The 14226-nt window shown below is 40.6% G+C and overlaps 1 protein-coding gene across 1 annotated transcript; it reads right to left on the bottom strand.

The window, feature by feature from the left end:
• Positions 1 to 328: 328 nt before the first annotated feature.
• vdac1 (voltage-dependent anion channel 1) lies at positions 329 to 10994 on the bottom strand. Its single transcript, XM_083986678.1, has 9 exons — positions 10909 to 10994; positions 7823 to 7892; positions 6597 to 6646; positions 4614 to 4766; positions 4379 to 4431; positions 3714 to 3941; positions 2841 to 2991; positions 1920 to 1977; positions 329 to 1455 (listed from the first exon to the last, which is right to left on the bottom strand). Exons 2-9 carry the CDS (start codon positions 7887 to 7889, stop codon positions 1364 to 1366), a joined length of 852 nt encoding a protein of 283 aa, XP_083842804.1. The 5' UTR covers positions 7890 to 7892; positions 10909 to 10994; the 3' UTR covers positions 329 to 1363.
• Between the last annotated feature and the right edge of the window lie 3232 nt (positions 10995 to 14226).

The following is a 14226-nucleotide window of genomic DNA, read 5'->3' as shown; positions in this document are numbered from 1 at the left end:
ACATTGGTTGCACATCTTTCTATGGTTAAGGAAAGTCAATTGCACCAAGCAACAACATATAAATGATTTGCACATATTAAGGGTTCCTTCTCAGAAATCAATGTCAATGAATGTTTCTTGTGTACCCCTGTGTTGAACACAGGTTAGACAAGGGAAAGTTAAAAAATCAGACATTTTAGGAGCGTGAGTTTTTCTCTCATGGTCCAGGACGGCAATTAAAATTCTTTTCCCGTATCGTCAGCCACAGTCACAGAATTCTAAATAAACATGAGGTTGAAAATAATCACAAGATGCAGACCACAAGACACAGTGACAAATACAATCAGAAACTGGTTAAAGATATTCTTTATTTATTCAGGGAATGACATTATTGTCAAGTACACTAAGCATGATTCCCATAACCAGTAGTGGAAGACTGCCATTTCCTGTTCACTGTATTTATTCTTTTCACTCTCCTTCAAAGAAATACTTATCCGGAGAGGTTCAACTGTGTGGGTCGTCGGTTGCTTTTCATTTGCTCGACCAGGAAGGATTGACAGGTCTTTGCCTCCATAAGACTTTAAAGGTGGATTCAACTATGCAAGACTGTCAATAAAATAATATTCTTTTTGCTATGTGTAACAAAAGACATGGTTCACACCAAATGCACAGACACAAAAGACGAAAAGTGAGACGAAAACACAGAATGTACGCGTTGGGGTGTAGTGTCTCTTTGAGCTACTGACAGCCGCTTACATCAGGGACAACTAACCCTTTCCCATTGTATCATATATCCAGACAAACACTAGAGCTCTCCAGTGTAAAAGTGATCAAATAAAATGATTTCACCACTACAGCTTTTGAGTGGGGAGTGCCAACTGGTGCGATGCAACAGCTCCATCTGGTGGTGTGAGTACTCGACTGTTTGCTGTGTGTCAAAGCCCTTTTTGCATTTCGGGCTGAACTACGTAGTTTTGATCCCTTTTATCTGCATCAGAGAGCAGAGAGACGCACAAATTAAAGCATTTTGTATGAATATAGTGAAGTGACAAAGTGTGAGGCCAACATGAATGTACTCAAGGCTACTTTTCCCTTGTAAGCTACACAATTCAAGATAAAACTTTCTGTTGAACGGTTGCAGTTTTGTTCTGAACTGGGCTCGTTGTTTTCAAAATATAATGTTCCCTTGAAGTGGTCCTTTAAAAGTGGTAGATCGTCAGAACAATTTAATCTTACACGGTCTCGCCTCCAGCTGTAGCACATCTAGGGGAAACAAGGGTTTTGTGAGGGCTAGCTAAATCAATAAAGGATTTGGATTTTTTATTCTTTTGGTGGGGAATGCATGTGCGCTGGGAGGACTGGAAGGGGCGTCGGTCTGATCCTCCTACGCCTGGAACTCGAGGCCGAGACCAAGCTTGTGGCCACCAGCGTTAATGTTCTTGCCATCGAGGAGAGCGGAGAGCGTCAGCTTGATGCCTGCGGAAACAGACAGATCAAGGATAAGTAATTCACAGACAAGGAGATTGTGTGTAAATGTATACATCAAATAAAAGTCTCCTTATATCACCCCAGGAGTGTAGTGAACTATTCCTTTCTAGACTGACTGAAGAAGCCGCCTCTTCACCTCAACTTGCAACAATACCCTTCAGTATTTAAATCTAACCCTCATATTCTGTTGTTTACCCTTGTGGAAAAGTCAAGTTGAGCTGTAATTCTGACATTTACCCTTCACAAACACTTTGTAAAACTATCATTGATTCTTCTTTTTGAATTTGTGCAATGCCACAAAAACTTTCTATGACAAAAACTTACTTCAGTAATTAAACTTACGATGAAATTATCTACATACACTACACACGACTGATTCAAACTTTGAAAATCCTGGTTAAATAACAGTGGTCTTTGTAAACACACTCAGGTTATTTACAGACAACACTCACCTGGCTTCAGAGTCTGAGTGTAACCCAGGCCAACGAGGCTGGAGTTGTTCACCTTGGCCTGTGTAGGAACCACAGATATATTAAACAAAAAATTATACAGAGAACATCTCATGTTACGAATTCCCCTTTTCGACCAAGTAAATCCACTAATAAAAGCCCATTGGATGCTTTTCCACTGTCCACACACAACTGCAGGCAGTGAGGCTGCTGGTAAAACTAAAGCTCCCGTCTCTGTCGTCCCACACATTGTAAAAGGGGCTTTACAGATACATATTAAATACCAATTCTGAGTCTGTGCCAAGTTTAATGTCAAGGAAAATCAACCTGTGATTCATTCTGAACTGTGAAACTGATACTGTGCCTTCAAAGTGCCACCACTGAAAAGGTTTCACTTCAGAATGACACACTGGCCTCGTTAACATGTTAATAATAATTCTTAGAATACGTATAATTACACGAACGTACAAAACAGCCAACTGCCTCTGCTACAGGTGAGGTTTATTACCCTGAGGCCTTTTCTGTAGCAGACAGACAGTCTCATTGGCCACTGGCTTGAATGAGGCTGCTTTTACACTCTACTTAGCATGATGTGTTCACGTGGCCTTGCAGCCATGCTTCAGAGGTGATCGGACAGGGAAGGACAGTGAGTCACCCATACATAAATTGGGCAACATGACAGTCATAGTCACACTTTAGTTAGTCTCTATTGGTGACGCCATGAATGTGTCTCTAAAGCAAGAGAGGAAAACCAGAACAGACAAAAACAGGAAGGGGTTTCAGTAGCTTCTGCACTGACTGGGTGACGCTTGAGAGGAAGGTTTGATTTGATAAACAGAGCACACACAACTACTACTACTACTACTACTACTGCTACTGCTAATACTACTGCTGATGCTGCTTCAGGTTAAAATCACTACTCACAGAGAAGGATGCATCAGGATCAATCTGATACTTGGCAGCAATGCCGAAGCGGGTGTTGCTATTTCCAGCAGTCCAGGCCAGATTGACGGCGGTCTCCAGCTGATCGTTCACCTTCTGGTAGATGGAGCCACCGAACTCGGTGCCATCGTTTCTGAGGGAAACAACATTAAAGTGGAATATAAGTAAATGTAAAAAGAAAAAAAAGAAGAAGATACGTTTCTGGACTGGACACATACAATGGTTTTGTGTTTTGTCCTCCAAGTATAGCTGAGCTGGTATTATGATAGTTTAAGACCCCTCGGCTGAGCGCGCCGACACTGATACATGTAAAGCCCACATTACACTTCCTCTGACCTCACGTCACTGCTTCAGCTGCAGACTGAAACAGACAGGCTGGGCCAAGAACACAGCAGGCAACAGGACTAACACTGTCCCTTGACCCTCCCACTCTCCCTCTCTCTCTGTCTGGCATTACCTCACTCTGCCGTCGCCGTCTCACCAACGCCCTTAATGGCTGCCAACAATTCACTGCATCTCACTTGCAATATAGAAAATCCCATCACCTGGGTGTAAAAATAACCGCCAGGCACCTGGGTGAGCGGCAGACAGCCAAGCAGGTAACAAGTCAGTCGCCAGACCAGGACAAGAAAACAGAGTCGGAGGCCTCGGTCGAGTCAAGGTGAATTGTCTGGACGCCTTTGTGACTGAAAAATGTGTAAAATGTTTACTCACTTTGTATTTAGCTCAGTGAAAACACATGAACCAGCTCAGCTTTAATCGAACAACCAGTGTGCCTAATATGAGCCTAATACTGATTCATGTGGTTATGGTACATTAGATCCATGATCCATCGGGTGCTTCATGTCGTCTTACACATTCGTATGGAGCTGGAACTCGTCGGTCTTGTATCCGACGGCGAAGTTGCTCTGGGTGATCCTGTTCCTGCCGGCCTCGAAGGTCATCTGGTAGCCGGCCAGCCAGCCCTCGTAGCCCACCACCGCTAGGCCGTGGATGGCTGTACCGTTGATGTCATAGTGGACGTCACAGCCAAGGTTGATGTGGTCACACTTGTAGCCGGTCTTGATCTTGCCGCTCTTCTTGCTACCGAGACACGAGAAAGGAAGGAAAGACGTTTAATGTTTATGACTAGTAGTAGTCACGTATAATATTATTTTTAATAAAAAGAAGCCAAGTAGATTGCATGTTTATTTGTTAAAGTGTATTTATTTACTCATTGAGCTATATGAATAATAAACAGCAGCCTTCTTTTCTGCTCAAGGCTGTTGAATCAGGAGACGTGAACCCATTCACACAGAAAAGAGCAAATCATCCCTGAGGCCAATCAGACAGTTTGCACCAACAAATGTGCTAATAAACTTCAGCTTCAATCTGCTGTAAGAATAAAATATCATCTCTGTGCAGCTGAAGTATTATTTATGCGCATTCACTGTAGCTCTTGTGTAAATCATCATCCCACTTAACTCTTGATTTCTTATTGAAATCGTCTTCATTTCAGACTCTGCTTCAGTGGAGCTTACCCGGTGTTTGGTGAGAAGGAGGAATCAAACGTCAACTTCAGCCCCTTGGCCAACTGTGGAAAAAGTCAAACTGATTTTACAACGAGGTAAATGGCAGTACCTGCACTACTTGAATGACTGACCCACGTGAAAACAGAAAAGAAAACATATCATTTTAATTCATCATCATTGCAACTCACAAACCAACATTTTTTCTAAACACACGTTTTATTTCTCCATTTGTCCACTCACTGACCTGATCTTCGAGAGTGATCTCTGTTCCCAGGGTGTTGTCGGTGTTCCACTTCTCCGTGAAGGTCAGACCATGCTCCGCCCACTTGTACTTGGTCTCCAGGGATCCTGCAACCTTGCTGGTCTCAGTGTTGGCAGAGCCTGTGCTGGTGAACTCCTGCAGATCATATAGTATGTACAATATAGATGTCAGGGTCGTACAGGCCAGGTACACTATAATGTTATATTCATCTTATTCTACACAGTGATGTTGTCCTGTAAAACGTCAAACAACAAAGGCAGAGATCTTGGCACCATAAATACATTTGGTTATTTACGGTACATGAAGATCCACACATTATCTGAGAAACTGATGAAAATATATCTAGTGTTGTCACGATACCAACATTTTGGTACCGGTATCGGTACCAACATGTTTTTCGATACTTTTCGATACTTTTCGGTACTTTTCCACATAAAAAGAGAACACAAAAAATGTCATTATTGGCTTTATTTTAATAGAAAAATTTTGGACCATAAAACAGGAAATCAGTAAACAGTTACTGCTGCTGCAGGATTAACATTCCATCTATATTAATCTGAACTCTTCCTAAATTAAAAAATGTCTGTTTAAAAATGAACATCAACTTGTTTTCTTTGCATTATTTGAGGTCTGAAAACACTGCATCTTTTTTTGTTATTTTGACCAGTTGTAATTTTTGGGAGAAATTGTTATCAGTAGTTTATAGAATGAAACACAAATGTTCATGTTACTCAAACATACACCTATTGTTTCCCATATGTAGACCAAATTGATTCTGTTCCCCCCACCCCCATCAACGCAATATCGTTCCGTTAATTCATCTCTGCATAGCGCTGCTTCGCCGTGCTCACTCACTCAGAGAGAGAGAGAGAGAGAGAGAGAGAGAGAGAGAGAGAGCATGCAGCCAGTGGTGATCCGCGGTAAAAACAAAACTTATTAACGAGGCTGTGGCGGCCGTCTCTCTCGCGCGCGGCGCACACACACAGACACACACACAAACACAGTGACATGGACAGGTGGCGCTGTAACGGTAATGATAAAAAGCACCTTGCTTCGTTTGTGACTCGCTCTCTCGCTCCTCGCGGCTCAAATTACAATGCGGCGACTTCACGCGGCGACGTCACCGCTGGTACCGGTCCCATCTAAGCGCAGTATGGTACCGTTTTAAATGCGTTAGTACCCCGGTACCAATCTAGTACCGGTATACCGTGCAACCCTCCTCACAATGTTAAGGAAAAGTGATCAAACTCCTGGATCGCCCCTTAAATGATATCTGTCTTAAAATTTAATAGCTTCTCCCCTCAACCATGCTCCACCCTCTAAGAAGTGTGCTGCAGATAAACTCAGTAATTTGTGTAATCCTGCTGAAAAACAAATGAGTAAATACAAAAGATAACCTCCTTGACGAAGGTAATTAATCGTCAAAATATGAAGTTCAGAAACCTTTGAAGAAATTTTCATGAAACCAGTTAATACAGTATATATAGCTTTTGAACAAATGAATGAGTAACGAGGCTTTGGTGTTGAGCTAATCTGGGATGTACAGCTAAACTATTAAAGTAATGATAATTTGAAGACAGAAAAAAAAGAAAGAAAAAAAAAAGCCTGGAGGCGTTTACAACTTCATGGAATCAATTCCGTCACAACAAAGTAGCAGGAGTTCCCATAATTATACCCTGACCTTTATTGTAACTATAAAAGTAAATATGACATCATAATAATAATAATCATATATATATATATTAAATATAATTTAACCGTTAATTTAATTGTTTTAGCGCAGCATTCTCTCCAAGCCATTTTAAACCCACACCAGTCAGCAGTAGCCGACGCTTGCTGGCAGCCGTTAGAAGATCAAATAACCTGCCTGTTGATAATGAGCCAAGAGCCTCTTAAGCTATGATAGGACAGCTGCTGTCAGGGGTGATAGCTCTGATAATCTGATAATGACTGGCAACGACTTACCAGTCCATTCTCAGACTTTGTTTTCAAGTCCAGCTTGATGAGCCCGAAGCCTGAAACAGACAAAATAAATAATAATTAAAGATTGATCTCGATGACAACACAAATATTACAGAAGGCCTCTCAATGCCAATACTCATTACAACTCAAAACTTTTTATTACACAGTTTCGACAGAACCGCATCTCACATTTCCCCTTCATTTAACCCTCAAAAATCCAACTTTTCATCCAAACCCCTGTTCCCACTCTACAACATGGTCACCAGCTGCACAACTACTCATCTATTTTCAATGCTGTGGCTTTAATGATGAAGGTGCTAAGACTGTAAATGCTCTGTATGACTCCTCCTTGAGCCTGCAGTCATGAATTACAGTCACTGACAAACTCATTGAGGTTCAAGCTTTGTTGTACTTATGAATCAGGCTGCTCCAGTAAAATGGAAACGCTCTGGATATTAAGTGAACATTATTCAGAAAGCCTTGGAGGCACAGAGCTGTGTGTACAGTATACACAACACACACACACTCTGAGGACATGAACCCTGACTCTGACAGTCCTGAACTCCATCTCAACATGTGTTCAGACAGTAGTAGGGTACGGATGGTGCACTAACTGGTCTTAATAGCTGTCATTTGGTATTCTGGTGAACACTACGTGGCACGCTGAAGGTATCTGAGAAAGAAACTGCTGCACAATATGAATGTACTCTTCTTGCAGGGTAGAGGATGCTAAATTATCAAATATGTGATCCAGAGGCAGTGGATATAAAAGAAAATCTACTAAACACAAAAAAATATGAACGTAAAGAAGCTAATATGCAAAGAAGAGCCTCATGGTTGATTTTAAAAATGTCAATTTAAAGCATTAGCACTAACAAGGTAATAATACCTCAGGCAACTGCTTTACATTGTGATATGATTTCTGTAGCTCTGGGGAAGCTTTACCAAGTCGTTATAGCTGTTTTATAATTGAACAACTGACACCAATTCATACAACATGCCGCCTTTTACTCATGTCAAACAGGTTTGACAAGAATCAGCAAAACTGAAAGTGGTTCATCATCATATACTTGTTGTTATCCTACTGAAGGTCTGATTTCTGTTCCCTGAAAGTGTGTTGTTCTGTGCCACAGCTCATCTCACCAGTCACACCAGAGGATTGAAATCCATTTTACTCTAAATCACGCTGCTGTAAAAGTAGATAAAATGAGTGAGGATGAGCGGCTTACCATATCCCTTGGTAAAAACATCCCTGGCAGACTTTCCAAGGTCAACGTAGGTGGGAGGTACAGCCATTATCTGCAATGTAAAAGATGATGATGATGATCAGGGCTGTGGCCGAGAAGAAAGAGGCAGGGAAATGAATAAACAAAATGCAGCAGCCATTAGTGTCGTGTCCTCCCTCCCTCTGTGTCACAGTGGACTGACAGATCAGATGTGATGTGATGTGCTGGAGCAGAGAGCGTTTAGAGGTCAGTGATGGATAGGAAAAGTACAAATCTGATGAAGTTATTGGCTTATATGAGCTACACACTGGGACAATGACTCACACACATGCATTCCTGACTGTACGGTGGCCACTCCTTTGCAATTAGATGCTAATCCACAGTCTTTGTCTTTTTTTTTTAAGATATGATCCTGCTTTGGCTGATTCCACCTCCTGTTTTCAGCCTTTTAAAAAATATGTTACATTTGGAGAATACAAAAATCATTTTTTACACTATAATCACTCTCATAAGTCATATTTGACATTTCAAATTGCAGAGACCAAGTTTAGAGAGAACAATGAGGGTCAGACTGAAGCACAATAGCAGGCACTTTGCTAACCCCCCAGTCTATGCATGGACCTCTTTGTCCTTCGTGTTCCTCAACAGTCTGTTGTGCAAGACTACATTTGTTTCATAATTCGAATAAATGAAGATTTCATTTTTCTATAGCAGAGCAGTTATCAGTCACGCAGGCCTGATTGATAACATACACGTCCATATTGATCCAAGATAGAACAGGAATGTGAGGTGATGAATAATAAACATATGGTGGACAATTTCTCAATTAACATTTCCTAAACCTCAAGAGCTACGACTGCTCTTCTTCAGTATTGTGATACTACACCTCTGCACATCGCATTTGAGTGTGGTTTATAACAATCAATCAAATATTTAAAAATAAAATGTGCACTTTAAAAGGGCACGCTTGGATATTCTATTAAAATATCTATTGAGCAGATTCCCAGCGAAGGGCTGCTCTACTTTCTCTACTTCAATGACACCAATAATAAATCAAACAATGCAATGCACCTCCTTCAGTGCACTTGTAGTCTGACATACCTGTCCAACTCTTTCCTTCAAACCTGTTAAATCCAGTTCATGAGCAGCCACGCCTTTGATAAACAACTTCTATACTAGTTATAACATGATAAACACTTCTCATGCATTATGTCTCCATGAACTCTCTCTGTCTGAGACAAACGCGCTCCACTGCACCCACTGCTGTCTTGACAAATACAGTGTCATCATGCAAAAGTTTGGGCACCACTGGTCAAAATCTCTGTTAATGTGAACAGCTCAGCAAGTGGAAGATTAAATGGTCTACAAAAGGCATAAACATGAAACACTCTTTTGCAACATTTTAAGCAATATCAGTGTATTATTTTAGTTTTCTACAGTTTCGGAGTGAAAAGGGGAAACAAAGCAGCAGTCTGCAAAAGAATGGGAAACCCAGGAGACTTGAGCTCTCAGATAACTTTGACCAAGGTATCAGACAAGATATTTACTATTTACACACTGTGAAAGTTTCCAAAGGGGGGGGGGGCTACTAGGTAATAACTATGATGATGAAATTATTTGATGAAGTTCTTTATGATGAAATTCTTTATTCAGTCATGCAGGAGGCCCAAACCTTTTCATTTCCTGTCATTTTAAAAATGTAAACGATGAAAATAAAAATTGAAAATTAGGCTATACTGTTTAAAAATGTAAAGGGAATGTGTCATCTGTAACTTTATGCGTTTTGGAGATAATTTCATCTTCCACTTGCTGAACTGTTCACATTGACATTATTAAATTTTGTGCCCAAATTGTTGCATGCCTCTGTTCATACAGTATGTCCATCACTGGTACTATAAACTGCAATGTGAGCCCAGTCATATATTCCTGTCAGGAGGAGGCACTCGTATAGGATGTGGACACATGTCACGTAGCCTATCTGCAGCGCCTGTTAACACACACATACACACTCACACAAATAGCTTGGCCACTAAGCCATTCACCGCGTGCTTACACACACGCACGCACGCACCGTCTGCCAATTCACCCCCCACCCCCCTCGTGCGCCTGCCTGAGTAGTTTTATAGCTTTCACACATGGATCCTGGCAGAAAAGGTCAGAGGCCGTAGAGCCTGCTCAGTGCTGTCCTGTCACTGAGGGCCAGTGAGTTCAGACTCTACCATCAAATGACTTATAAAGAGGGAATCAAGTGCAACATACTGTGCATTATTTATTATTTTTAAACTGTATTTATGCCTTTTTGATGTGGTGCTACAAACAAAATTTCGCAGTGTTTTAATATGCAATGACAATAAATATCTATTTATCTATCTATCGAGAAAAAAAATCCCTATAAACCTACAGCATGATGGGATGGAGACGTTGTATGAAACCTTGCACTTGACTATTAGCATCCAAGTCTGGGATCCATCACTGTCCTTCAGCACCACCTCTGTTGCACTGTAGTCCACCTCAGGAGGACTCAGTTTGGAGACAGACCTATAATATCTAAAAATATATATCTATAAATCTAAAGTCTGCATTACTTAGTGACCTTTGGACCTGGACTGAGTGGTTCTTCTGACCTGACGGCAGTGAAGGCAAGGCAGCATCTCTCTGCTCTGCCCTCGCCGGCTAACACATTAGCATTAGCCAGCTATCAAGGTGGACCGCGGGCGAGCGCCTGCCCCAGGTTGACAGGTGAGGTGAGGCAGCCCGTCGTGGTTCAGTTGGTAAAAACTAAATTTAACTAAGCATCTGTATTACCCCTTGGCTGAATATCTGCTGACCACTGTCCACCCGCACTGTCAAATGACCGCACCGCTGCGCTATTAGCCGACGAGCGGCGGGCCTGTAGCATCTCTGCGGCTGCTGCTGCTGCTGCTGCTGCTGCATCCAGCATCAGAGGCAGAAATCGATGGATGAGACCGGACACAGCTCCGGAGCTCCGGGGCTCACACGGCCGGTGAGCGGGTTAAAGGATAAAGTAAGCGATGTGGCAGTTCAGTAAAGAAAAATAAAGAAATAAAGAAAAAGATGCAGACTCTCACCTCTGTGTGTTCCAGTCCCGACCGAGGAGGAAGGAGCTTCGGCTTGTCAACCGCACAAAGGGAGGAGAGAAGGAGGAGGCGGCGGCGCGTACGTTACCAGTCACGCAAGCGTCAGCAGCAGCGGAGGGGGCTTGTCACCGCCAAAGATACAACAGTCAATCAAACAACAAGATAGTTACCGCCCCGTCCTCTGCCCTCAATGATGTAGGCTAGGCCAGTTAGGTGTGGATGGATCACAGTTCATACCATAGACTGTAAAGGTTCATACACACAATTTGAGAAGATCCATCTCTATAAAATGTTGCAACACGACTCTAACAATACAGTTAAAGTTAGAAAAAAAGAAATCTGCCAAACATAGCTTTTTAAATGCAGTTTTTAAAAGTGTATTCTTTGTTTTGTTTTGTTCCAAATATGTACTATTTTTAAGGTTTGCAAATGCAATTTAACCAACAAATTGATATGGTGAAATTTTGTGTTATGGTGAAAGGAAACGTCACGTGCAAAAATGTAAGTGTAATGTTCTTTAGGGCTGAAAAGCAAATAAATAGGCTATTGTTTTGGTTATAACATCAACAAAAGTGAATTATAAGGGAAGAACAACATTAAACGTATGTATTTATTTATTTTAGTCCTAACTATACAATACTTCGTGCAAAAAAAAAAGTTGTATCAGTTCTACTACAATAAAAAGAGTTATTTGATATTTCACCCTTCATCCCTGCTGCCGCCATACGCGACAACGGAAATGGTCAGACGTGAATTCTCTCGCTTTGCAGCTTCCTCTCTGGTATGGGCTGAGCGTTACCTTGACGCAGGCGCAGTTCACAACTGCTGCACGCAATTCCCGCAGCATCAGAGGAAAAGATGAAAAAAAGGTCTCGTTAACAGCTGACTGGAGATCAGATTTCTGCACCTTCACTGCAAATATGCAGCTCATAGCAAACGATCCCGGGACAGAAGGGGCACATAAGCTGAGGAGCATCTTCAATGTTACTTTATCACACCTGCCATGCCTATCTATCTATCTATCTATCTATCTATCTATCTATCTATCTATCTATCTATCTATCTATCTATCTATCTATCTATCTATCTATCTATCTATCTATCTATCTATCTATCTATCTATCTATCATATTATTCTACTATTATTCTATATAATAATGACACTTATAAAACCCTCCACTACAAAATGAAGAGCAGTTCTGTCACACACTCAGAATAGTGACTATAAACTAATTTTAGCTCACCTTCCCTCCCTGGTTGTGGGCAATGAGATCTTTTGCAGTTGTGTTTAATGTCACGTGCAGGATTCTGCAGAAACACAGCAGTGTGGTTGAGTTATGGGATCGCTGCCAAAACCGTAAGGTGCTTCCTTTGCAGCCTGCAAAAAGCTCAGAGTGAGACATTTCATCAAAACTTAATTCTTGCACCCATATTCATTTAATTTTTTATGTTTTGTGTTTGCTGCTATACTAATTCGATGTGTGCTTTCATCTGAAGTGTCACTTCTAGGGAACTTAAAAAAAAATAAAAAAAATAAAAGTATTCTACATCAGATATTTCTTTTTATGACTCACCAAAATCTTAATGACTAGAAATGAAACTCCCTCTACCTGTTTGAAAACGCGTTACTGACATCCTCCTGGTATGAAAACAACTTTTTATCAGTGGATCAGGAAATTATAATTAACCACCGTCCATTTAGAGCTGATCTTCCTGTTCCGTTCAAGAGTTCAAGTTCAAGAGTAAAAACAACATCACAACATCTTTTCTATATCTGAACAGGGGAAATGGGGATTCAGAAGGAGTCCTGCAGTGACTGAGCTGCTGCTTTTATTCAAACACAATAATCTGATGCAGAGACCAGTGGCTCATTGCAGAAACAAAATGTCCCTGCAGCCACTAGATGTCGCTGTTGGTAACAATCTGGATGAAGTTACTAATGTCAGTAAATTCTGGGTATTTCACAGAAATGAATGCGCCGTGAATCAGCAGCATAATATTTCTCTGTCTGTTTTATGAATCCAATTGAAATTTGATTTATTACCCACAGCGTTGTTGTGAAATATTTCAATGATATTTCCAAGGAAATGCTTTCACCACCATAACACGAAATTTCAACACATCAATTTGTTGGCTAAATTGCATTTGCAAACTTTAAAAATATATATTTGAAAAAGGAAAAAGAAAAAAAGAATACAATGAAAACTGAATTCAAAAACTATGTTAAGCAGATATTTTATTTTTTTATCATGTAGTTTTGACAAATCTATATAGCCTCAAGACAATCTGGTTTGAATTTCATAAAATATTTATTCACAAAAGTTCCTTAAGATGAATATTAAAACACTATTTTCCCATCATCATTAATTTTTATTTTCTCCTTACATCACACATATTGAATAAGGCAACAAGGTTTTTCACTGAACTTATACATTTCTTTACTTTTTGATTAAGGACTTTACTGGAAGTAAATATTCTGCTCACATGTGTCAAAGAGCCTGAATTTACTGGATTCTTTATGGCGAAGGATTAACATGCAAAACATTTAGTTTATAAGATTAACTTAGCCAGAGAGAAAACACATTTTTGCCAGGAGGACTTTATATTGAACATGTATTTTTATATTGAATATTAAATACGGATTAGTGTATATATTAACAAAATGTAGATTTTTGTGACTTTTACCTGAGAACAAGCTGCAGACTGACTAATCTGCTTCACCTGGCTCATTCTTCAGTTAATGCTGTCGAGCTTTGCTGCAAACTTTTTAGTTGTTTTTAACACTTTTTGACATATTTTAATGCAGTGTCAAACATTTTGATGAATTTAATGTTTTCAAGACACACTGAGGGCAGCTATGGTGGGAAAGCAAGATTAATAACATTAATTAAAGCCACTAATTGCAAACAGGATGGCTCATAAATAAAAGGAGCCTTCTCATGACAGATGAGAACAGATCTTTGACTCATTCACCAACACCCACAGCTTGTTGTCATTAAACGAACACATTTCATTTATTTTCTGATGTGCATTTGGAAGTTTCCATCTCTGTTTGGTGTTCTTGCATCACTGAATCTCAAGTAACATTTAATCAACAGCTAGTAACATGTTTGTCGCCTGTCGGTCGCCTTCAGAGGCAGCCAAAATTCATTTCTAGATTATCCTCCAGTCATATCTGGATGCTCTGCTTTCATCCCAGAAGCTTCAAAGCCAACGCTACGCTCACTTCAAACAGCCGTCACCGAATGCCAATCAAATCCTGCTCCAGAAGACAACAAACACTACAGAAAAAGTTAATCAACCCGGGCC

This window comes from Trachurus trachurus (genome assembly GCF_905171665.1).
Source record: "Trachurus trachurus genome assembly, chromosome: 14".
NCBI lineage: Eukaryota > Metazoa > Chordata > Actinopteri > Carangiformes > Carangidae > Trachurus > Trachurus trachurus.
The sequence above is the reverse complement of the archived record's forward strand: the minus strand, read 5'-3'. Positions and strand labels throughout refer to the sequence as shown.